Source organism: Mastacembelus armatus, chromosome 10 (assembly GCF_900324485.2).
Source record: "Mastacembelus armatus chromosome 10, fMasArm1.2, whole genome shotgun sequence".
NCBI classification, from domain to species: Eukaryota; Metazoa; Chordata; class Actinopteri; order Synbranchiformes; family Mastacembelidae; genus Mastacembelus; species Mastacembelus armatus.
In genome coordinates this window covers 2,679,248-2,704,679 of record NC_046642.1, presented here as the reverse complement: position 1 = coordinate 2,704,679, position 25,432 = coordinate 2,679,248, and the positions used below count along the sequence as shown (strand labels likewise).

Here is a 25,432-nt window from a genome sequence, read left to right as displayed (position 1 = left end):
ACATGGAAAAGGAAAAGAGCAGGGAAGTAAAGGAGAGGAAGGAAAGTGAAGAAAGGATGCAAAGTAAAAGAGGGAAATAAAGGAACAAAAGGAAAGAAGTGAAGGAGTAAAGAGTCCCATGAGTGTGAATGAAGGTGTGTTTTTTCACACCTCAGGTGAAAACACAGCCCAGACAGATCAGCTGATGGAGGAGGAGAAGGAGGATGAAGAGGAGGTGATGAGTCCCAGAGGAGCAGCAGTGGGGAGGTGGAGGCCTCTGCTGGAGCTCCCTGAGGTATTACAGCACAGGAGGGTGAGAGACATTCAGAGACACTCAGACAGAGAAAGAGAGAGAGAGACAGACGTCTTAATTTAACGAAAGAGGAGAAAAAGGACCAGAGAAATAAAAAGACAAGAGGAAAAGATAACAACTAAAAACCACAGAAATACTCATTTAAAGTGTTACTGCAGTAAAAGTCCAAAAGTACTATCATCCAAATGTACTTGAAGTATCCAAAGTAAAAAGTACTCATTGTGCAGAATGAATCTGATATTATTGATAGATTATTGTGTTGATCACTTTAATGTTGGAGCTGGTAAAGGTGGAGCTGACGTTAACTACCTTATATACTTCTAATATGAAGTACTTTATATACCGCTGGGTAGCTGACGTTAACTACCTTATATACTTCTAATATGAAGTACTTTATATACCGCTGGGTAGCTGACGTTAACTACCTTATATACTTCTAATATGAAGTACTTTATATACCGCTGGGTAGCTGACGTTAACTACCTTATATACTTCTAATATGAAGTACTTTATATACCGCTGGGTAGCTGACGTTAACTACCTTATATACTTCTAATATGAAGTACTTTATATACCGCTGGGTAGCTGACGTTAACTACCTTATATACTTCTAATATGAAGTACTTTATATACCGCTGGGTAGCTGACGTTAACTACCTTATATACTTCTAATATAAAGTACTTTATATACCGCTGGGTAGCTGACGTTAACTACCTTATATACTTCTAATATGAAGTACTTTATATACCGCTGGGTAGCTGACGTTAACTACCTTATATACTTCTAATATGAAGTACTTTATATACCGCTGGGTAGCTGACGTTAACTACCTTATATACTTCTAATATGAAGTACTTTATATACCGCTGGGTAGCTGACGTTAACTACCTTATATACTTCTAATATGAAGTACTTTATATACCGCTGGGTAGCTGACGTTAACTACCTTATATACTTCTAATATGAAGTACTTTATATACCGCTGGGTAGCTGACGTTAACTACCTTATATACTTCTAATATGAAGTACTTTATATACCGCTGGGTAGCTGACGTTAACTACCTTATATACTTCTAATATGAAGTACTTTATATACCGCTGGGTAGCTGACGTTAACTACCTTATATACTTCTAATATGAAGTACTTTATATACCGCTGGGTAGCTGACGTTAACTACCTTATATACTTCTAATATGAAGTACTTTATATACCGCTGGGTAGCTGACGTTAACTACCTTATATACTTCTAATATGAAGTACTTTATATACCGCTGGGTAGCTGACGTTAACTACCTTATATACTTCTAATATGAAGTACTTTATATACCGCTGGGTAGCTGACGTTAACTACCTTATATACTTCTAATATGAAGTACTTTATATACCGCTGGGTAGCTGACGTTAACTACCTTATATACTTTTAATTTGAAGTACTTTATATACCGCTGGGTAGCTGACGTTAACTACCTTATATACTTCTAATATGAAGTACTTTATATACCGCTGGGTAGCTGACGTTAACTACCTTATATACTTTTAATTTGAAGTACTTTATATACCGCTGGGTAGCTGACGTTAACTACCTTATATACTTCTAATTTGAAGTACTTTATATACCGCTGGGTAGCTGATGTTAACTACCTTATATACTTCTAATTTGAAGTACTTTATATACTGCTGGGTAGCTGACGTTAACTACCTTATATACTTCTAATTTGAAGTACTTTATACACCGCTGGGTAGCTGATGTTAACTACCTTATATACTTCTAATTTGAAGTACTTTATATACCGCTGGGTAGCTGACGTTAACTACCTTATATACTTCTAATATGAAGTACTTTATATACCGCTGGGTAGCTGACGTTAACTACCTTATATACTTTTAATTTGAAGTACTTTATATACCGCTGGGTAGCTGACGTTAACTACCTTATATACTTCTAATTTGAAGTACTTTATATACCGCTGGGTAGCTGATGTTAACTACCTTATATACTTCTAATTTGAAGTACTTTATATACTGCTGGGTAGCTGACGTTAACTACCTTATATACTTCTAATTTGAAGTACTTTATACACCGCTGGGTAGCTGACGTTAACTACCTTATATACTTCTAATTTGAAGTACTTTATACACTGCTGGGTAGTTGACGTTAACTACCTTATATACTTCTAATATGAAGTACTTTATATACCGCTGGGTAGCTGACGTTAACTACCTTATATACTTTTAATTTGAAGTACTTTATATACCGCTGGGTAGCTGACGTTAACTACCTTATATACTTCTAATTTGAAGTACTTTATATACCGCTGGGTAGCTGACGTTAACTACCTTATATACTTCTAATATGAAGTACTTTATATACCGCTGGGTAGCTGACGTTAACTACCTTATATACTTCTAATATGAAGTACTTTATATACCGCTGGGTAGCTGACGTTAACTACCTTATATACTTCTAATATGAAGTACTTTATATACCGCTGGGTAGCTGACGTTAACTACCTTATATACTTCTAATATGAAGTACTTTATATACCGCTGGGTAGCTGACGTTAACTACCTTATATACTTCTAATATAAAGTACTTTATATACCGCTGGGTAGCTGACGTTAACTACCTTATATACTTCTAATATGAAGTACTTTATATACCGCTGGGTAGCTGACGTTAACTACCTTATATACTTTTAATTTGAAGTACTTTATATACCGCTGGGTAGCTGACGTTAACTACCTTATATACTTTTAATTTGAAGTACTTTATATACCGCTGGGTAGCTGACGTTAACTACCTTATATACTTTTAATTTGAAGTACTTTATATACCGCTGGGTAGCTGATGTTAACTACCTTATATACTTCTAATTTGAAGTACTTTATATACTGCTGGGTAGCTGACGTTAACTACCTTATATACTTCTAATTTGAAGTACTTTATACACCGCTGGGTAGCTGATGTTAACTACCTTATATACTTCTAATTTGAAGTACTTTATATACCGCTGGGTAGCTGACGTTAACTACCTTATATACTTCTAATATGAAGTACTTTATATACCGCTGGGTAGCTGACGTTAACTACCTTATATACTTTTAATTTGAAGTACTTTATATACCGCTGGGTAGCTGACGTTAACTACCTTATATACTTCTAATTTGAAGTACTTTATATACCGCTGGGTAGCTGATGTTAACTACCTTATATACTTCTAATTTGAAGTACTTTATATACTGCTGGGTAGCTGACGTTAACTACCTTATATACTTCTAATTTGAAGTACTTTATACACCGCTGGGTAGCTGACGTTAACTACCTTATATACTTCTAATTTGAAGTACTTTATACACTGCTGGGTAGTTGACGTTAACTACCTTATATACTTCTAATATGAAGTACTTTATATACCGCTGGGTAGCTGACGTTAACTACCTTATATACTTTTAATTTGAAGTACTTTATATACCGCTGGGTAGCTGACGTTAACTACCTTATATACTTCTAATTTGAAGTACTTTATATACCGCTGGGTAGCTGATGTTAACTACCTTATATACTTCTAATTTGAAGTACTTTATATACTGCTGGGTAGCTGACGTTAACTACCTTATATACTTCTAATTTGAAGTACTTTATACACCGCTGGGTAGCTGACGTTAACTACCTTATATACTTCTAATTTGAAGTACTTTATATACCGCTGGGTAGCTGACGTTAACTACCTTATATACTTCTAATATGAAGTACTTTATATACCGCTGGGTAGCTGACGTTAACTACCTTATATACTTCTAATTTGAAGTACTTTATATACTGCTGGGTAGCTGACGTTAACTACCTTATATACTTCTAATTTGAAGTACTTTATACACCGCTGGGTAGCTGATGTTAACTACCTTATATACTTCTAATTTGAAGTACTTTATATACCGCTGGGTAGCTGACGTTAACTACCTTATATACTTCTAATATGAAGTACTTTATATACCGCTGGGTAGCTGACGTTAACTACCTTATATACTTTTAATTTGAAGTACTTTATATACCGCTGGGTAGCTGACGTTAACTACCTTATATACTTCTAATTTGAAGTACTTTATATACCGCTGGGTAGCTGATGTTAACTACCTTATATACTTCTAATTTGAAGTACTTTATATACTGCTGGGTAGCTGACGTTAACTACCTTATATACTTCTAATTTGAAGTACTTTATACACCGCTGGGTAGCTGACGTTAACTACCTTATATACTTCTAATTTGAAGTACTTTATACACTGCTGGGTAGTTGACGTTAACTACCTTATATACTTCTAATATGAAGTACTTTATATACCGCTGGGTAGCTGACGTTAACTACCTTATATACTTTTAATTTGAAGTACTTTATATACCGCTGGGTAGCTGACGTTAACTACCTTATATACTTCTAATTTGAAGTACTTTATATACCGCTGGGTAGCTGACGTTAACTACCTTATATACTTCTAATATGAAGTACTTTATATACCGCTGGGTAGCTGACGTTAACTACCTTATATACTTCTAATATGAAGTACTTTATATACCGCTGGGTAGCTGACGTTAACTACCTTATATACTTCTAATATGAAGTACTTTATATACCGCTGGGTAGCTGACGTTAACTACCTTATATACTTCTAATATGAAGTACTTTATATACCGCTGGGTAGCTGACGTTAACTACCTTATATACTTCTAATATAAAGTACTTTATATACCGCTGGGTAGCTGACGTTAACTACCTTATATACTTCTAATATGAAGTACTTTATATACCGCTGGGTAGCTGACGTTAACTACCTTATATACTTTTAATTTGAAGTACTTTATATACCGCTGGGTAGCTGACGTTAACTACCTTATATACTTTTAATTTGAAGTACTTTATATACCGCTGGGTAGCTGACGTTAACTACCTTATATACTTCTAATTTGAAGTACTTTATATACCGCTGGGTAGCTGATGTTAACTACCTTATATACTTCTAATTTGAAGTACTTTATATACTGCTGGGTAGCTGACGTTAACTACCTTATATACTTCTAATTTGAAGTACTTTATACACCGCTGGGTAGCTGATGTTAACTACCTTATATACTTCTAATTTGAAGTACTTTATATACCGCTGGGTAGCTGACGTTAACTACCTTATATACTTCTAATATGAAGTACTTTATATACTGCTGGGTAGCTGACGTTAACTACCTTATATACTTCTAATTTGAAGTACTTTATACACCGCTGGGTAGCTGACGTTAACTACCTTATATACTTCTAATTTGAAGTACTTTATATACCGCTGGGTAGCTGACGTTAACTACCTTATATACTTCTAATATGAAGTACTTTATATACCGCTGGGTAGCTGACGTTAACTACCTTATATACTTCTAATTTGAAGTACTTTATATACTGCTGGGTAGCTGACGTTAACTACCTTATATACTTCTAATTTGAAGTACTTTATACACCGCTGGGTAGCTGACATTAACTACATTAGTATTAGCGTTAGTTTCCAGCACAGGTTGGTGACAAAGTTCAATGATTATGGAATTGAAAGCGAAAACTGAAATCTTGGTCCGACTTTGGTCAAGTAGAAAAGAAGAAAAGTAGAAAGAAAGAAAGACTCCACCTAATAGAGAAGCACAAAGTAGTAGCTTCAGAATAAACTGATGAATTGATTCTTGACTAATCAAAGATAGCTCTGATTATTGATGAGCTGCTGTTTTATCATCAGTCTTTGAGCTGAACATTAGAGCTTCAGCTGCTTCCTGTCAGCTGTCAGACTGAATCACCTGCTGCACGTCGCCGCTCAGCCCTCCGCCTTTTGATTTTGCCGAGGACAGTCGGAGCTGCTCCGATGGACAGATTACAGGGGATTTCTGCTGTTCTATTGGCTTTTACTTTAAATTTCTGTGGAGCTGCAGCGTCCAAACAAACGTCTCCTGTGACTCAGAGGAGAAACAGTCGCCATAGACCACAATGTTTTCCTCCCAGCCAATCGGAGCGTTTCCTCAGTGCTGGCAACAAACCGGCCTTCGACACAGAAACACACACAGAGCTCTCATTTCCCACGACAGCCGATGACCTCGCAGGAGACGATCCAACACGCTGAGATGGAAACAGAACAACATCCAGAGTTTTTTCTGCTCACGGAGAAGAAGAGAACAGAGAAGAGAAGCGAAACGACGTCAGCGCCTCAGTGCCACGTTACAAACATTACAAAACTACATTTCAATCAAACCAGAATATTTTCACTGCACCAACTCAGTTTAGTTGCAGAAGCTTCCAGTTTTAATGAGTTTATTGAGTTTTTTAACACTTTTTTTAAACCCAGGCCAGAACTGAACTAAAGACTGCACAGAGTGAATGTCACTGAATGCACCACTGCTTAAACTGCACTTTAATGTCACAACATGACATTAAATCTAGACACTGAACGCAACACTGCACAGCTGCACTCTTGTGTCTCTGATTTCAGAGCTTCTCAGCAGCACATGAACGCAACAGTGCTGCTCTTTGAGCCGATGCTGCGTTCACAGCCTGTGGGACAGACAGTCGTCATGTAAAGACTGATTTGTGAAGGTCCATGAGGGTTTGAAACGAGTAATTAAGTTAAATTCAACGACCATGTTTGTTGTCGTTTGCTGACAAGGGGCCAGTCCCACATTTATCAGCCTCTTGTTGGGCGACAGGAAGTGTCAGCTCTGATGCAGAAGGTGATCAGTGTGTTTCCTTTCTATCCTTTAAGCCCTTCTCCTTCTTCCTTCCTTACTCATGTCTTTTTCCCTCTAGTTCCTGTCCTTTACTTTCTTCCTTTCCTTCCTTTATTTTCAGTTCGTATTTCCTTCCTTCCTTCACTCCTTTGTCACCTCTTTCCTCTATTTACCTCCTATTTCTTTTTCTTCCTTCCTTTCCTTCACTCTGTTCCTTCCTTTGCTTTTCTTTCTTTGTTCTTCTACCTATTTCCCTTTTCTATCAAAATAAAACCTAAAACCAGCCCTCACAGTGTGCTGTGTGTGTGCTGTGTGTACTATGTAGTATGTGTGTTTACTGTGAGTATTGTGTGTGTATTGTGCGAATACTGTGTGTGTGTGTTCTTGCTCTGGCTTCATTAATCTCCATTAGAAAACAGAAGTTAGTTAATGTCTCCTTCGCTCGGCTGCAGCAGCGAGACGCCACGAGGCAACAGCTGCTCGTCTCACACACACACACACACCCACACCCACACCCACACCCACACCCACACCCACACACTACTTACACAAACACCTGAAAAATACAGCTCACCCGCACCGCTCTTTTTGTGTGTGAGGTTGTTGTGTAAATGATGTATACGTGTGTATGCAGTGTGTGTCGTGCGTATATCGTGTGTGTGTGTGCGTCCTCCTCCTATTTTCATTAGGTCCTGACAGACACAACAGCCTCCTCAAGTTAATGACGCCTCCGAGGCCTCACTGCTGGAGAGCTGCTGCTCACTGTGTGTGTGTGTGTGTGTGTTCATTTGTTTATGGCCCATCTCAGACACTAAGTCCTACAACTGCCCTGTTTCTCTCATAAAACCCTTAAATCCACATGCGAAGCAGCAGCTGGTCTGAGCTGAATTGGAAAAAATCAATAACAATAACTGATCAATAACTGATCAGCTCTGATCTGATGTGAGGAATCACTCGGACAAACCGTGTGATCATCACTGCTACTCCTGCATACTCACACTTGATCTCAGGTGAGAGATTCACCTGAGATCCACTCAGTCTGGAGGAAGGAGCCTGAGCTGGAACCTGAACTAGAATCTGATCTGGAACCTAAAGTTTTATTGAAACTGAATCAAATTTCGTGCCTGTTTCAAGTCATGTGAACCAAAGTTTGATGGAAAACCAGAAATCATAATATGGACTGTAACTCCAAATACTATCATGTGACCTGGACCCAGAGGAGCAGCAGGAACCACATGGACCAGCAGAACTTAAAAAAACAAACAAACAAACAAAAAAACTAAATAAATCTTGTCCACTTTTTAAACCCCAAAGGCCGTTTTTTAGGGGACTGAACTGTCTTGAGAAACCAGATTATTGTTGGTTGTATCAGACCATTCGGAGGAACTAACGTCTGAACCTGAACAGACGATTTGGAAACAGAAGGTGCTGAGATTCTGAGTCACCCCAGGTCTGCGATATCGACTGGGCCGGACACACCGACGTCTGTTTTCACGCGTCACATCCTGTTTCAGTGTTGGCTCATCGGCTGCTGCGCTGCACATCAACACGCACACAAACACACATCAGCTGCTCGGCCACACCCTGCACCACACACACACACACATATTAACATGCAACACACACATATTAATACACAACACACACATTAACACACACTAGAGAGACAGCGCCATTGGATTCCTGTCAGAGCGAGTGCCGGCAATCAGAGCGCTGGGCGCTTTAACGGCGCTGAGAGGCCTGCCCCGATCGATGCGGTAATGCACTGGCTCCCGGTTATCATCATCATCATCTCTTATCACTGACCCACACCTCTGGGGTGGGGGGGCTGTGAGAATATGGGAGGGGAGGATGGAGGTGAGAGGAGGAGGGGGGTCAGAGTGGATAACTGGACATGTGAAACAGGCCACTGATGGACACAGCTGATTGGATCACCTGCCGTGTTTAAAGGGTCGGTCCGCTGGATTTACTGTTAGAACTGAAGCCTCAACCAGCACGACCCGATAAAACAAATCCAGAATAAAACAGTCCCTGTTCTCGGATCTGAGGCACAAACATCATAAATAGTTTTGTTGCTTCTTTGTGGACCAGATGTGCTCAAGTTAAGTTAAGTGTTTCTACAGAGTTACTTGGTGTTATGATAAAAACAATCCAGATGGATGAAAATGACCAAAGACCTGATATAAACTGGGGCCAGTTTGTTTCAGGGCTAATGCAGGAAGACAAAACTGGACCTGTCATTTTTCATCTGAATGTGCAGATCTGGTCCTTCAGTTTTGAGCCACATCTCTAAAAATAGGTGCAGATACAGTTGGAGTCCAAACCAGACTGTTCGTGTTGATCTAATCTGATAATTAGACTGATTCATGTCTCTGCAAAGTTCAAGTTGTGTCGCGTTCAGATAAAGATTAAAATATGGAGAGAAGAAGAATGTACAAATTAAAACACATTCCTGTTCCATGGAAAATTAATTGAAATCCAGTTCTCACTACTTCTTTATTCACCCTCTTGACTAGTTTAACAATAATTCAGCGTCTGTAAAAGCCAAATAAATCTGTCACGTCCTCCATCAGAAGTTTTATTTACTAATCACTTTAGAGATTTTTAGATGAGCCGCAACATTAGAATGAAATTTTATTCATGAATCATCAACATTACAAACTGCAGCTGCTCCATCAAACAGCAGGAAATATATAAAGCATGTCATGGGTCTATTTTCAGTGGCAGATTTATTCACATTTGGCGCAGTACTGAGTATTTGTGTACTTTCTGAGGTATTTGACTTGAGTTTTTATATTTTCTGCTGCTTTTTTACTACATTTGTTTAACAGCTGTAGCTACTCTGACTCAGACTATTAATATAAAATATACAAGTCAATGATGTACAGGCGGAAAGTAACTAAGTACTTTTACTCTAATGGTGTACTTACTGTTCGAGACTAGTTATATTTTTGAGTATTTTCATTTTACAATATTTTGAATCGTCTATCTGACCGCTGTAGTTAGTGTGTAGGTTCAGATTATTAAAACAAAATATAATCAACAAATAAATTGTGATTTATCGCAGGTCTAAAATCATGAACTCCACCTTTACCTGCCGCAGCATTAAAGTGACGATAATTAGAATCCAATTTAGAGAGATGAGAGGCCATGAAAACATTCGAGACAAAGGTCACAGGAGGAGGAAAAGTTAAACAACCCGACGAATATCCCAGGGTCACAAAAAACTGGACTGAATCGATCTGAAGAGTCACTGGAGCTATGAAACGTTCACACGTTTGAGGGAGCTACAGGGGGTTTTCAGGAAAGTGCTCTGAACCACAGCCAGAGACTGGTCCTCCCAGTGCTTGGGTCAGCGGTCTGCACAGTTGTGGAAGTGTGTTTTCTTTCTAGGCGACAGATCACGCATCTCATCTTTGGTGAGGAAACCGGAGCGAACGCCGATGCTTTCCTGTCTCAGGGGTTTTGATGCAGTGAACGTGACTTCGGGTTTAGTCTCCCACTGTAGACATGGCAGAAATAAGTGAAATGGAAACCAGTGAAGTCACTTTCTGCACTTTACCATGTTGCTGATTCAACATCAATAAAATGCTATTTTTGCCCTGGGTCACCAGACTCCTGCACCACAAGCAAAAGCACCCGGTGCAGGAAAACTGGGAAATGTTCTCAATTTAAAAGATGTTTCTCAGTGTTTAAACAGAGTTTAAATCAGGTTCTTTGAAATATCCACATAACATCCACACACTCCAAAAACCAGAAAAAAGCCTCTCTCAGTTTGCACCCTCATGGCCTTCCTGCCTTTGCCCTTCTTCTGTCCATCTCTTGACATATTCCTCCTTTTTCTGCCCCTCTCTCTTTTTTCTGTTTTCTTCCATTGGTTTCTAGGGGCTTAATTACGGGGTCTGGCTCCGTGGTTGAGGAGGTGCGGGGTGAGCAGGGATCAGCATGACCCTGGAGGAGAAGCCATGAGACAGCGGCCTTAACAATGATAAATCACCCCGAGCAGAGCTACAGAAACAGCCGCCGCCGCGCTGATCTCGATAAAATATGGATGGACCTGCGCGGGAGCAGGAGGAGGATGGCAGCATCACGCCGGAGCTCCAGATTAGCGATTACCAGGCGTGGAGGTATTCTAATGATGCGGGACAGAGTGTGGGGTTAATTCCATTCTAAGTCGCCGGATTGAAATTCAGCTCATGAATTGAACATTGCTCATTATTCTGGATAAGAGCAGGAAATCTCCTCATTCATGAAGTGGGTTGGAATTAATAATCCCTGAACACACGGACGCCCCGCCAGCCCGGATAGGGGTCAGTGATCAGAGCTAAAGGTGCAACACACCAAACAGGCCTAATGTCCAGCTCAGGGTTCACAAACCACAGGAGAAATTTGGGCGAAGAAAAGAGCAGGAAGGTTTTGTCTGCAGCTCGTTTCTGTTCGACACTGCTTCCTCTAAAAGTTTCTCTCCATGAACAAATTTATTAGCAATTAATACAACAAGCCCTTAATAAAAACAACTTTTGGGTTGCCAGGTTGTGAGAAAGGACAGGACACCTAGCTCATAGAACATCTAGACCAAAATGAAGAAGAAGAAACACATCTATGAACATCTGCAACCGCCGACTGAACCTTTCGTTAACAGGCGACCGATGAAGCTTTAGTGATGGTTCAAAACAGAAACGACTTTATCAGTGGAACATTTCCACCTGCAGACAGGATGTTTATCAGGAAGTCTGAGTAGTAGTTTTACCAGCATTTATAACTGATACTGAAACACACAGTCCTGTTATTAAACCTAATGTTATAAGTGTTGAGTCTAATGTTGTTAAGTCATTTAAACAGGGCACAGATCAACAGCTAATAAAAGGTCCAGATATCTGAGGCTCTGCGTCTGTCAGCCCCCGCAGCTCGGACAGAAAGGCAGTAAACAGGCATTTCGACAGGCTGCGAGTCCAACTGGTCACTGCTGACCTTTGGGCTTTCTCCTGGATCAGGTTCAACCCTCTAATTCCATTTGCAGTCTGGCTCAGCTGCAAACAGACACCTCAGAGTCGGAGCAGTGTGCTCTGAGCAGATAGACGCTCCGATTCACGTTTGGTTGTTGACGTACAGAGACGTCAAAGGAGACTCTGCGTGGTGTCAGTCCTGAAACTATTACAGCTGTTTGGACACGACCTGCTGCCTATTTCTGATCATTTTGGGGGGATTTAAAAAAAAAAAAAAAAGTTGTGTTGAGACATTTTGATCAATTTCGTATCAAAAAGGACCAAAAATAGTTTGTTAGATTGTAAGAAATTGTTTTCTGTGATAGTGAACCGAATATTTCCAGGTTTTGGAAGGTGCTTAACATTTTTCATTCCTTTTAATATTTAACTCATTAAATAATCAGCTAATTAATACGATCAGTACTAAACATCATAAACCAACCGAACGACAGTATTTTATTTTTACACTTCTCTTTCGACAACTGCTCAATAGCCAACAGACAACATGTGTCATGCTAAGCTCACTGTCCTGTTCCTCCCTAACAGTCTTTGTGCTAAGCTAGGCTAACCATGTCCTGGGCCTGCCTCTGAGGTAATTCCACACCAGTGTCCCATCTCTCACATGAAATCAGCTTGCCTGGTTTTCTCCTTATTTCCATATTCCCAGTCTACGCCCATAATCCTCCTCCTGACGCCTACAACGAATCCATCTGCTCTGAGTCGCTCCGCCTGTCCACAAACACAACCCTCTCTCCTGAACATCTCTCTCCATCGCTGCTCGGGGCCTCTGCAGAGCGCCGGCTGCAGGTGAAAACAAAAGAGAAGTGACAGGCCGAGTTAACCCGTCGCTGCTCGGTCACATGATCCCGCTTGCTGGTGCATCACTTTTCCTCCCGCTGTTATTTCTCTCTTGTCCAGAGGAAAAAACTGTGGTCTTATTGAGTTTTCTTTTGAATAAATAAATATTTAAGAGACAGACGGGAGGGGGGTGTTTGTCGTTCCACTCTGGCTGTAAATCAGGCCATCAAAGAGGCCAGACAACGCATGCTCACTATTAGTATCAATTTACAAATAAACTGCTTTTTTGGTGACTGGATCTCCGATGTCAGATTTTGATAAATGGTTTCAATTTGGCAGCTGCTTTCGAGTGTCAGAGTCCATCTGACGCTCGCCGCCTGCCGCCACCCGCTGCCTCAAAGAATCTGCCTCAGTTAGCCCCGCAGCCGGCAGCCGCCAACATAATCTCTTCATACTAACCGGAGCACCTGACGGCGGCATGGCGGCACGCTGGGTGTGCATACAAATGTGTTTCTGAGAAACTGAGAAAATCCTGCTTCTTTTTTTCTTTTTTTACAGGCAGATTTCACTGCTGATGTTTTCCCACACACATCTTGAAGGAGCATTCCTGAGTTCTTTCACTATAAATCACACACACTTTTCTTCTGTGCTGACTAGCTTCCAAAGCTGCTTTGTGTTTAATAGATTTTTAATGGGATTTTGCTTCTTTGCATGCAGATGGTTTCCTTTATTTCCTTACAAATGGAGGAAAAATGCACCTGCACAGACTTGAAATATGTAAACTCCTATTACCAAGTTAATGTAAAAGGCCATTTTCATATCTAACAATCTTCTGGCTGTTCTCAGTAAACTCCTACAGTGCTTGGTCTAAAAAATGTCAGAAAACTCCTAAATGCTAAAGTGACGTGTTTGAGGTTAAAACATTTCTGCTGTAACTGGAAAAAAAAAAAAAAAAAAAAGCTTCAGGAACCATTTTTCTCTTCTTGTTTCATTTGGTTTGAAAAGGTTTAGTCCATGTAAAGCACAAACATCTGTGTGTATAAAATGTGGCATAAAAATGAGCTTCAAGTCCTTTCAGCACTTTCACTTTTGTCAAGTTTCTTCAGCTCCTTTCACCTATTACAGACTATTACCCAACATCCACTTCAACTGCTTTCAGCTGATACTTCAGCTGATATCGGTGCTTCCTCCTCCTCACATGAACCTCCCAGCTCAGTTCTTCACTTCCACGACCTTTAGCTCACTTCAGGTTAATATTAACTTAGACTGACAAACCCCTAAGGAACATCACAAGTTAAACTGTTTAGTTACTAATCGTTAACCAATCAGAATTCAGTCCATTTACTGCCATTTAGTTCCATTAAATTCAGTTATTAATGAAATGACTTTGGTATAAATGACTTTAAATACTTTAGATTAAATGAACTGATCATTGAGTTTTTCTCAAACAGTTTTGGACAAACAAACATTTTAGAGATACGTTATCATGTAAACTGGGATTAAAGTCAAACTCTGACACACCATCCATCTCGTCACCTGCACCGACACCATCCAAGCCAAACTTCCCTCCTCGCCAGTCGAGGGGAACCCAAACACAGCAAGAGCGGCAGCGGCAGGATTTGCTCCCACAAACAGCTGTTTCCTGTTTGAAGGATCAGGAGCAATCTGCCCCGCTGGCAGCGAACAGGGCCGTGCACTGCCAAGAGCAAATCCAATCAAGCAATTCAAGTTTGGTCCTGTGCTGCATTAAATAACACCAGAAACCTTCAAACTCCTGCGATGCAGGTGGTCTACAGCATCCACAGAGGGACAAACAGTCACTCCAGCTTTAAATCAGCTTTTAATGTGGCTGCAAAACCTGATTAAAAGCTCAAGTAGCTCTGACTGACAGGTGCATTCTGGGTCATATCTGCCAGTCAAAACAAACTCTTCAGCCTTGAATCTGACCTCTGACCTGAGCACCCAACAGCAACCTCATCTCCACTGACCTTAGGTAACCTCTCAGGGTCTCCAGGGTGGCGAGGGATGACCTTCTGTAGCCTCTGGAAGCCATAGTCGATGGTCGGCTCGTTCAAAGCTGCAGGACGAACAGAGAGAGAGAGAGAGAGAGAGAGAGTGTGGAGGTTAGAACGATACACAGCAACACACTGAACAACACAGAAACACACACAGGTCACATCGACATCTAGGGCACTATGATGTGCTTCATGGACAAAAGCTGACTGGTAGACTGTACATGTGTACTCTGCTGAGTCCATTTATATTCTTTAGTCTTGATTCTGTGCGATCTGCTTCTGTTCTACACTCATTTCTGCAAGAGAATCTGAAAGCACTTGGTTTTTCCATTTCTTGGACCTAGTCTAGTCCTCAGTGCTGTCCTGTTTTGGCATCTTTTACCTTTGTCTTGATATGTTATGTTTGGCTTTGTCAACAGGCACAGATGTGCATTCCTGCAGAAAGTGGGTGGGAAACAGGTTCCTACTGTTGTGGGACAACTTCCTGCTGCTTTTCTCACTTCTTACAGAAAAAGGTGAATCAGAAACTTTAAAGAATTTACTGATGACCCCTGTGCGGTCCTTTAAACCAGCATGTGAAACATGTCTGCCACAGATATTTGTTTTCTGTCAGTGAACCAACTGAATATCATCTGGATGTTCCGATGGCAGTTCCCAGCACGTGACAGGCCTCGGCCCTGGTGCGACCTCTCTCTGATCTGCTGTTTCAGTCTGTTGGTTCTTATTAAGGGCAAACACAAACAGAGTGACAGCAGCATGGGGTCATCACTCACCCTCTTATCTCCTCTGTTTATTAAGTGTGAGACCTCACACTCCACCTGTCCTCCTCTCTCTGCCTTTTCACTACTAATTCAATCCAGCCTCTCCTCCCCCAAACCCTTTTTTCCTCCTCCACTCATTCACCTCCGCCAACAATCTGCCTTCCTCCTCCTCCTCCTCCTCCTCGTCCTTCTCTCCGAGCTGCAGAAACACCCGGAAATGAGTTGGAGGAGATACTTCTCCATAATCAAGCCCATTAATCATAAAAGGCTGTCAAATTTGACTTTGGGGACAATTTGTCAGCCGATCTTGCCCACTCCGCTTTTGTCACCGTTGGCTCTTGTATTCTGTAAGGATGATTGACACACCAAATGCTGGTGAGTAGAATAGCTAGTTTGCGCTAATATGCATAACCGCGGCTTTCATGAATAAGAATAAGGCAGCGCAGAGGGGTCTCCTTCAAAGGGCCTCTCCGCCGTTTGTCGCCAGCGCTCCAAATAGATGTTATTACCATTATAACAATATTTGTTTTCTTTCCCCGGGAATGGGCGACCGCAAGCTGCTAAATCAAATTTGTCGGGGCCCGTTTCAAGCGGCGGAAGGCGGAGGAGAAAAAGGGCTTTCAGGCTGTGACTGGGGTGGGGATGATATCTGAAGGGTGACAGAGTGTTGAGGGACGTGGCCCTCGCCGCACAGGCTGCCATGTTGGATTTCTTGCCTCCCCGCCTCCCTGACAGGAAGCAGAGAGCAGCCTGAGTGGCCTGAATCCATTACCTCCGCCCGCCACGAATGAAAGAGGGATTCATTGTTGGATCCCAAAGAGACTTTTTGGGGGGATGCAGAGCAGCAGAGGGTGAATGGAGATAATGCATCGGGACGACACGAGCAGCAATGAGCAGCAAATCCCAAACTGGATTGCCTCTCAACGCATACATACATCCCAACTTATAAAACAAGTGAAAGGCACCGGGGAACTGCTGTGATTGAATAAAAAACCATTTATGCTGAGAGAGGAAGGGAGGGAGACCTGTGCTGTTTAACTCTTCATCTGCATCACCGCAGGAAAGTCTCTGTGACCCCGTGGTCCTGCTGCTGATGGCCTTTGTCGACAGGGTTGGTCCATAGCAGGTCTTGCAAACCACGGCGTCACAGGCCCTTCATTGTCACGTTTATAATACAAGAACAGTGCTGAGGGTCTGAAATGGAAGTGGTGACTGTCTCTAATAAGCTGCTTCACTTGATGGTCTCTCATAGCAACTGTTCCTCATTTCCTTTATATTGTCCTTCAGCCTGATCCTTGATTTCCCAGGGACAGATCAATTTTATTTCTACTCAACATATCTCAGAATTTGAGTTTTTGTGACTGAGACCATTTGGAGCCTTTTCCACCTCCAAGTTCTCATCCCACTGGTTTGCACTTCCTTCAGGTGGAAGAACAGGGACACTGGTCGTACTGGGCTCAGCTGTGAGTGTCAGGAACTGTGAAAGGAATTAGATTGGCAGTTTTGATTTAGTTTTTTTTTTTTTTTTTAGACATTACCTCCTTCATGCAGGTTGGTTGTACCAATTTATTAAACGCAAAAATATTTCAGAGGTCTCGTGCATCATGTGACACATACCCCAGAGTATTTTTGGGAAGTGATTTGTTCCCGCTAGATTCGAACCAGAAGCCACTGAATGAAAGTGCGTCTATCCGTTTGTGACCTGCTCCTCAGCTGCAGGAAGTACAGGCCACAGATGGACAAAGAAACAAAGACAGAGGCTCAGACTCAGCCCCCCCCCCCAACCTGCCAAAATGAAGCCCATTACTTCCCCTTATTAAAATCTCGCCGCACTTTGACCTCAGCACCCCATTGGCTGCTGCAGGGCCCTGCGCTCCTCCCAGCCAATCGATACCGGCTTGCCTCCCTGCAAAGAGCCTAGTAATTGGAGAGCAGCGGCTGGCAGAGCGAACCCTGACCCCCCACCCCCCAGCATTACACCGCCCATATGAAGACAGATTGCCTGATTTAGTGTAAACATATGCTGCAATTCCAGGCATCAGTGCCACTTTCTCCATCGTAATTTGTATTGATTTTTCTCTCTCTCTCTGTGCGAGGAGGCCGGGCTGGCGTTTTCTGCTGCTGTCTGGTGCTTTTTATAAATCAGAAAAGGAGGAGAGGAAGATAATTCAGTGGTGAGAGGAGGAAGAGAAAGAGGAGGGGGATTCTTTCTATATTTAATCAAGTATTTATCGCTCTGTTTTTTCTCTCTCCCCCTTGCTGTGAAAGTGATCAAACGGTTGGTCGGCGTCCTGCTGATCGGCGCGCGCTGTTATTAGGCGACTAAGTGACTGAGGAGAGGAAGAAAGAGGAGCGGGGTTACATGTTAAACTAATTCCTTGACGGCAGATTTGCAGCACGAGAGCTGCCGAGGAGACTCGGCTGCAGAGATTTAAACACTTCACGGAAACTTCTGCAGATTCATGATGGAAAAGGTCCTGCAGGATTCACGATATCAGAGGACTCAGAGTCGCTGATTTTTAAAGGAGCTTTAACAGTCACATAAAAGCCAGTGTCACATACATAAAGATATTCTTACATACAATAAAATGAAACAAAGTTAAAAGCAAAGGGCAATATAAAATAATAGAAGACAGTAAAAAGAGGATCACAGTACTAAATATGTACTGCAACATCAAAGTCAGTATATATAAGTATTCAAAGTACAGTATTGTTTGACTATGAAACAAATTTGTCAGATGTACTGTTTCCCCAACATGAAGGGCTAAATGCTAAATGTGGCTTCTTTCTTTTATCACCTAATATCAGTAATGAAGTCAAAATTATTGGAGCCAAACTACTGAATCTGTACGTTCCTAAATTCCGACCGTGAACCTCCACAAACACCAAAAATCTTGGAAAGATAAAAATATCGAGAACATCGACTGGTATCTATGGCCGCAAGGAATAGAAATATTACAGATGCTAGCTGTAGTGGTGGTAGTAGTACTACCACTTTGTTTTAATAAAGTACAGACTCTCATATTTTGTCTCGTATTCTAATCTACACAGTCTTTCAAAATAAAGCAGGCTCAGTATTTTAACACAGACCACGTCTGTTCACACAGTCAGACCTCCCCAACAACACAAACACCTCAAAGGTGTCAGAGGTCAAACCGGGGTCACAATAACATCACCAGAGCATCAGAGTGACACGAGCCAGAAACCAGCAACCTGAAACCTTCAGAGTCCTGCACCTAGAGCTGCAAACCTCAGTGGGAGAAACAAGGCAGTCGTACGGTAAAATGAGTTCCTTTTCAGAATAAGATGAATCAAACAAAATATAATCTAATCATCAAAATCTATTGATCCCTGGTGGGAAATTCCCAAGAAACCCAGCGGTATATAAAGTACTTCAAATTAGAAGTATATAAGGTAGTTAACATCAGCTACCCAGTAGTATATAAAGTACTTCAAATTAGAAGTATATAAGGTAGTTAAGGTCAGCTACCCAGTAGTATATAAAGTACTTCAAATTAGAAGTATATAAGGTAGTTAACATCAGCGACCCAGCAGTATATAAAGTACTTCAAATTAGAAGTATATAAGGTAGTTAACATCAGCTACCCAGAGGTATATAAAGTACTTCAAATTAGAAGTATATAAGGTAGTTAACATCAGCGACCCAGCAGTATATAAAGTACTTCAAATTAGAAGTATATAAGGTAGTTAACATCAGCTACCCAGCAGTATATAAAATACTTCAATTTAGAAGTATATAAGGTAGTTAACGTCAGCTACCCAGCGGTATATAAAGTACTTCAAATTAGAAGTATATAAGGTAGTTAACGTCAGCTACCCAGCGGTATATAAAGTACTTCAAATTAGAAGTATATAAGGTAGTTAACATCAGCTCCACCTTTACCAGCTCCAACATTAAAGTGATCAACACAATAATCATCTATAAATAGAATCCAATAATATCAGATCCATTGATGTGAAATGGGCCATTCTGCACAATGACTACTTTTACTTTGAATACTTCAAGTACATTTGGATGCTGGTACTTTTGGACTTTTACTGCAGTAACACTTGGAATGCAGGACTTTTACTTGGAACAGAGTAAAGATGTCCAGATGAAACTGGTCTGCAGCTCAACATCAAATTCAGACCCCGTGAGTCTGATCCTCAGAAACCTCCAGCTGCTCCTTCACATCCTCATGTCTGTAAAATCAAATCATGAAATATTAGCACAGAATGTGAGTTTGTTCCCCGTCTCTTTCCTCTTTGAGTGGATTTAAAACACAAATCCAGTCACTGTGTCAAACTACAGCACAGGTGAGTCCCACCTGTCCCTCTCTGTTCAGTCTGTGATAATCCACTGATAACAGATCAGAGGATCGCAGCCCTGGAGGGGGATGCTGGATTACTGAACATCTCTGCAGGCTCATTACCCCGCTCACATCAGCTCCCACAGTTCCACAGGCCTCCATGCTTCACAGGAGCATGTATACATCCTCTAAGCCTCTGTTTACATCCCCCTCCTTACCAATGTTTACCTTTTATTTATCTCTCGCTATGTTTCATTTGCTGCTTCTCACCGCTGTCGGCCTGTCGCTCTCTGAGTGCAAATCTGTTTTTCTACGTGGCTGGTTTGTACATATTTACCAGCCGGAGATGAAATATGCACTTTGAGGGATCCCTGCTCACCTTTACCTTTTTTGTTTGTGCGGTGATGGCCTTGTCGAAGGCGCAGTCATGCCCCGTCTGAGGCAGATTCACTCTATCTGCAGCAGCTCTGCGTGGCTTCCTCCTGTATTACACTTATCATTTCAAATAGACTCCCGAGCGGAGACTGCCCCCCGACACATTTCAAGATGCTTCTCCATCCCGTAGCATCGTATGCCGCAATTTCCCATCTCCCCCGGCTCTATGATTGATGCAGGTCAGTGCGGCGTTTGGCCTCGCTGCCCGCAGATCGCCACCACTTCCTTCAGGAGGAGGGGGGGGTTTACAGATGCACAGCATGCTGAGCCTTAAGTGGACAGGCTGATTTGTTTTGCTGCTTGTCAAGTGGCCAACTGGCGTCAGCGGCGGCCGAGGCTGTTGACAAGCAGCCATAACACCCTGGGTGCATCTTTTCAGCGGCTTATTGATCTGCTGCTTTATTCCTGCGACTTTCGACTCACCACTCAGTCAGAGGAGGCAACAACAAGAGACGCTTCTCTCGTGTAAATCTGTTGTTTTGTGCCTGTCAGCTGAAGATGAAGCTTCACAAATATCCAGTCCTACATTTAAACCAGACTTACAACAGGTACCCCAGGGTCCAGCCTGGTGACCCAAGACAAACCAAAGGTTCACCTGAGTCAAACAGAACATTGGGTGTCTCTTTTTGCTTTACACTGCAGCATCATGCTGGTTGCTCTCAGCTCAGTTCCTGCTGAAGACAAATCTAATCTCAAACGATCAGGACAAAACTGCTCATCAGGTGGAGACTTTTCCTTTCAACTTGTCTGGAGCTACAACCAAAACGAACAAAAATGAATCTGCAGCTACTTTGTCTCCTGTGGACTGAATATTCTGCGTTTTCAACTGGAAAATCACCAAAGACTGTGGGAAATTACACCTTTCACTATTTTCTGACATTTGACAGACAAACCAATTCATCAATTCACTGAGAAAGTGATTAGTTTGTCTGCAGCCGGAGAGGAGACTGAGAAAAGCCCCTCTGCAGGTTGTTGGGGTTAAAAACAGCTAGTACTGCACTGCATACTTCATAAGAGTGGACTGTAATGATTGAAGTGGACTGAATGCTGAATGACTTCATCAGTCACTGCGCTCCGTGTGGAAACAGGCAAAGCTCAATTCAGGGATGTGAAGGAACAAATCTAGTGATTTAAAGGACTGAGTGATCAGAAACATCCCCTGATACCAGCCAGGTATTCTCAGAGCTGCAGGTAACCTCGTCTGCCCTCCTCTCTGGAGTGACGCCTCCTCGCTCTCTAGCCCAGATGAGCACGTTGCTGCCTGTGACAGGAGAACGCCCACTCCCCTTCTGCTTCCTCCTCCGAGAGCCGCCGCTGACGCAACAGCCTCTGTGATTAGAGCGAACATCCGCCCAGATCCTGCATGTTAATCAGTGGATAATTACCTCCTCGTGATTAGAGCCCAACCACTGGGCTGAGAAGGAGAGTGCCTCTAAGAAATAGGCCCCCCCACCTGAGAAGTTATTATTTTCTGGAGTGGCGGCTGAAAATGCCCCAGCAGAAACGGCTAATTACCCGACATGAGTTCCACAGGTCCCGGTTCCCTAAGTGGAGCGACGCCGCTGTGCGCTTTGATATATGAAATGTGGTGCGTCTCTGCTGAGGGTGGACTCCCCCGGCGGAGAGCACACTTCTGCTGTCTATTAAAAGACGAGAGCTGGGATCAAAGCCGGGCAGAGGAAGCAGCTCGTGTTGTTTCACTACCGCCGTGTGATAACCGCTCCGCGCCAGGACGCCGATCAGACGCCGTGTTAAACGTGTTTAAGATGTCAGCTGGGTGGTGCAGGGGGTCAACAACGGTCAGGCGCAAAAAACTATTCAGCAGGAGTTTAACAAGTGGACTCTGAAATCACATCTACACCCATGGGAGGAAAAGAGCAGCTGGTGGGTGAAATCCACATTGTTCTGACCACCCAAGAAAAATGCCCCTTTTTAAAACTGGCATCACGTCTTGTGCAGGTGTCATGTAAATCTAATAAACGTGGCTTGTACTGATTGTAAATCAGATTCAAAGGGAACAAAAACTCCTGTATTTTCATTAAACTATAAATGACATGTCAGTGTTACACATATTTTGAGTTCTAGTAAGAAAAACAGCTCTGTTAGCGCTCACCAGCCAATGGGAAGCTAACTGGAACACCAGGTCGTACTTCAACTTTTATTCTGAAACACCAGCTGCACTTTTACTTTGACACACAGGAAATAGAAACATCTGTTGCTGATATTTTTGTTATAAATCTTGTCATTTCTTCACGTGTTTCGGGGCCAGGCCTCAGGGCTGTCAGGCTCTCATCTTGCTGTCAATCACAGTTTAAAGTTCATGAAATTTCCATGAGCATTGATCGCAGAGAGGCGTGTGTGTGTGTGTGTGTGTGTGTGTGTGTGTGTATGTTGCTGGTATTTCCGTCCTGTCTCGGCTCTCGGTGCTGTGAACAGGTCTACGTGCTGTGAAGCGAAGCTGCTGCTCGTGTCATCAGTGTTTGTGTAAACAGGTGAAAACTTTACATCTTAAAACGCTGCTTTTATTCAGGTGTCTGATTTATTTGGGGCATCGAGCAGATGTGAGCCTTCATCACAGAATCCTGACTACAAAGGTGTTGGGACTCAGGTGCTAAGACAGTTTCAGAGACTCCGATATGCAGAAAGGGAACAATCTCCTTTATAAACAGTTTCTAATATTCCTGTTGTTTCTTAGCAGTAAAACAACAGTAGTGGGTCTAATTTAAAGTCACACTGATCTGGATTAGGTTTTTTCTCTTTGCTGCACTTTGGACAAACTTGGTATGACATACTCACTTTACTGTTTGTGCCTGAAGCTGATGCACACAACTGGAGTATCTTATTCAAGTTCTAGCTCAATTCCCTGGTTCCCATGTTCCAGACTCCAAACCTGAGACTTCCATGTCCACATATACACCCACTAAGCAGATTTACAGTCCAGGGCTGTGAATTCAGGTTTGATCTGGATTTGCTGGCTGAACACAGATCAACAGTCCTGTTCACACCTGATGGCAGAGTGATGGTCTGACAGGAAAACTGGATCCTGGATCAAACCATGGAAACCAGATCTAAACTGGCTGATGAGTAATTTGCCAAAAAATTCCACATTAGATCTTGAATCCTGTTTTAAGTGAGATCATTCGGAAAATACTGGAGTGTTTGGTGCTCTGGCCGTTCTGCTGTCACTGGCGTAGCGCACCGTACCTCTGCACACTTTAAAACACCTCTGCAACCTCTCGGAGCTGCTGCGCCGCCTCGATGAGTTTCCTCTGAGCGCTCCTATCAGCACTGCTGGAAATACAATGAAGCACTTTGTACGTTTTGTTCTTCCACCCCCGACACACACATGGAAAGCATTAGCAGCCTGTTCCATTAGGGTCTGCTAAAGGTCTTGTGAACATGTAACTGAGAGGCGAAACCTCAAATCTGAACTGCTGTAAAGTTTCTGCAAGAGAAGAAGAGGTGGAGTTTATTTCCCGCTCCATGTGAAGCTCCATTCACTAATTGACTTCTGGATTTTAATTGTTTAATTACTGTCACAGTAACACATGGAGGCAATTATCTGTAACTGGCTCCAGATCAGTTTACACCTACAGAGTCAGGGTGAAACAAAGAGAGGAGGAACCAAACACTCTCAATGAAAAATGACTGAAAACATAACTTACATCTTAATACTGTACTGACAATCAGCCTGAGAAACCAACTGGTGAACCCGTGAAGTTTTAAAGCTGTTCAACCAGTCATCAGTGGCCTCAATGTTCGTATTTACTTTCAGGCTGGTCCCTAAACGTGGCACAGAATGACTAAAATGTGAGGCCTGTCTTTTTCCAAAAACCAGCTCCAGACGTTGCTGTGAGCAGAGAGAAGCTGGTGGAGAAACAGATCAGAGACTCTTTCTTCATCCATTCTCAGCGTCTGGAGCTGGTTTTTGGAAAAAGACTGGCCTCCCATTGTTGGTGAGGAAGAACCATGTGAGCCAGGTCAGCGGTGTGGCTCCCTGCTGTGTTTTTAATAGTTTGTGGACAACAGTGGAGGTTCTACGGCACAGACCGAGAAGCTGAACCAGCTTCTGGATCCTGACGACAGGACATTCATTGTTGCTGTCAGTCTTTGGATGGGATCTGGACTTGACACAGACACAGAATCACTGGCTGCTTCCTTTAAGTGGAGAAACATTTCTTTGTGTTGCAGCTTAATCTCAGAATCAGTCCCAGAGGGATGTGGACAAAAACAGCATGGAGAAGAGAGGAGGGATAACAGCTACATCTCGTAAAACGCTGATATGACCCTGAGAAAGTCTGGATCGACAACGATCACGTGTGTCAAAGAAAAACAACATTTCCTCACCCTCTGTGACGACTGCAGCCACTGAAACAGGAGATTAAGAAAATAGATGTTAAAAAAGTGCCTGCACCTTTGGCGTTAGCTCAGTCTGAGTATTTCTAAGAACAGATTCCCAGCTTATTATCTCTGCTGCTGTTACTGTGTGTGTCCTGTAACTACATGTGCATCCATTAACATGTTTCACACCCACAATCCTCAGAGGCGTCATTTAAAACCCGAGGTGGAAAGTACATTTACTGTTCTGCTTCAGTGCAGCTTTGAGGGTGACATGAGTTGGATTCTTCACTTTGTGTCCACAAATGAGCTGAAGGAATGAAAACACCTGGAACGTTATGTTTTCATGCCTTTCCCAAACTAAAGGGTGTGACCTTCTCCAGGCTATAGTTATGTTTTCCATAACTATAGCATCAGCGTTCTGTCGGTCCGATATCTCTTTGCTGCTGTCAGACGGAATAAGTCACTTCCACGACAAACACGGGCAGTCGACCGTCGAAATCTTGCTCCTGATGTTGGCTAAAGAAATCTCACTGTTCTTGGATGGGGCTGAGCCTGTAACCAAGGTAACTGGACACAGCTGTAACCACGGTAACTGGACACAACACTGGAGATGGCTTTAACCTCAATATGTTTAGACAGTAAAAGTTTGACTAAACAAACCGAAAAAAAAAAAACAGGCGACAAAATGAACACCTGTCACAATACTTCGTACCTAATCATCTCAGCATCACGTCACTGATCGATA

At 42.2% G+C, this 25,432-nt stretch overlaps 1 protein-coding gene across 3 annotated transcripts in view; it reads right to left on the bottom strand.

Moving 5' to 3' along the window:
- Positions 1–25,432, bottom strand: part of LOC113144407 (transcription factor COE3) — a 127,733-nt gene that overhangs the window by 15,344 nt on the left and 86,957 nt on the right. For all 3 annotated transcript variants that reach the window (XM_026330459.2, XM_026330461.2, XM_026330460.2), the window contains exon 11: positions 14,814–14,902. In XM_026330459.2, the coding sequence (XP_026186244.1) occupies positions 14,814–14,902 (89 nt within the window). The remainder of the gene's footprint in view (positions 1–14,813; positions 14,903–25,432) is intronic.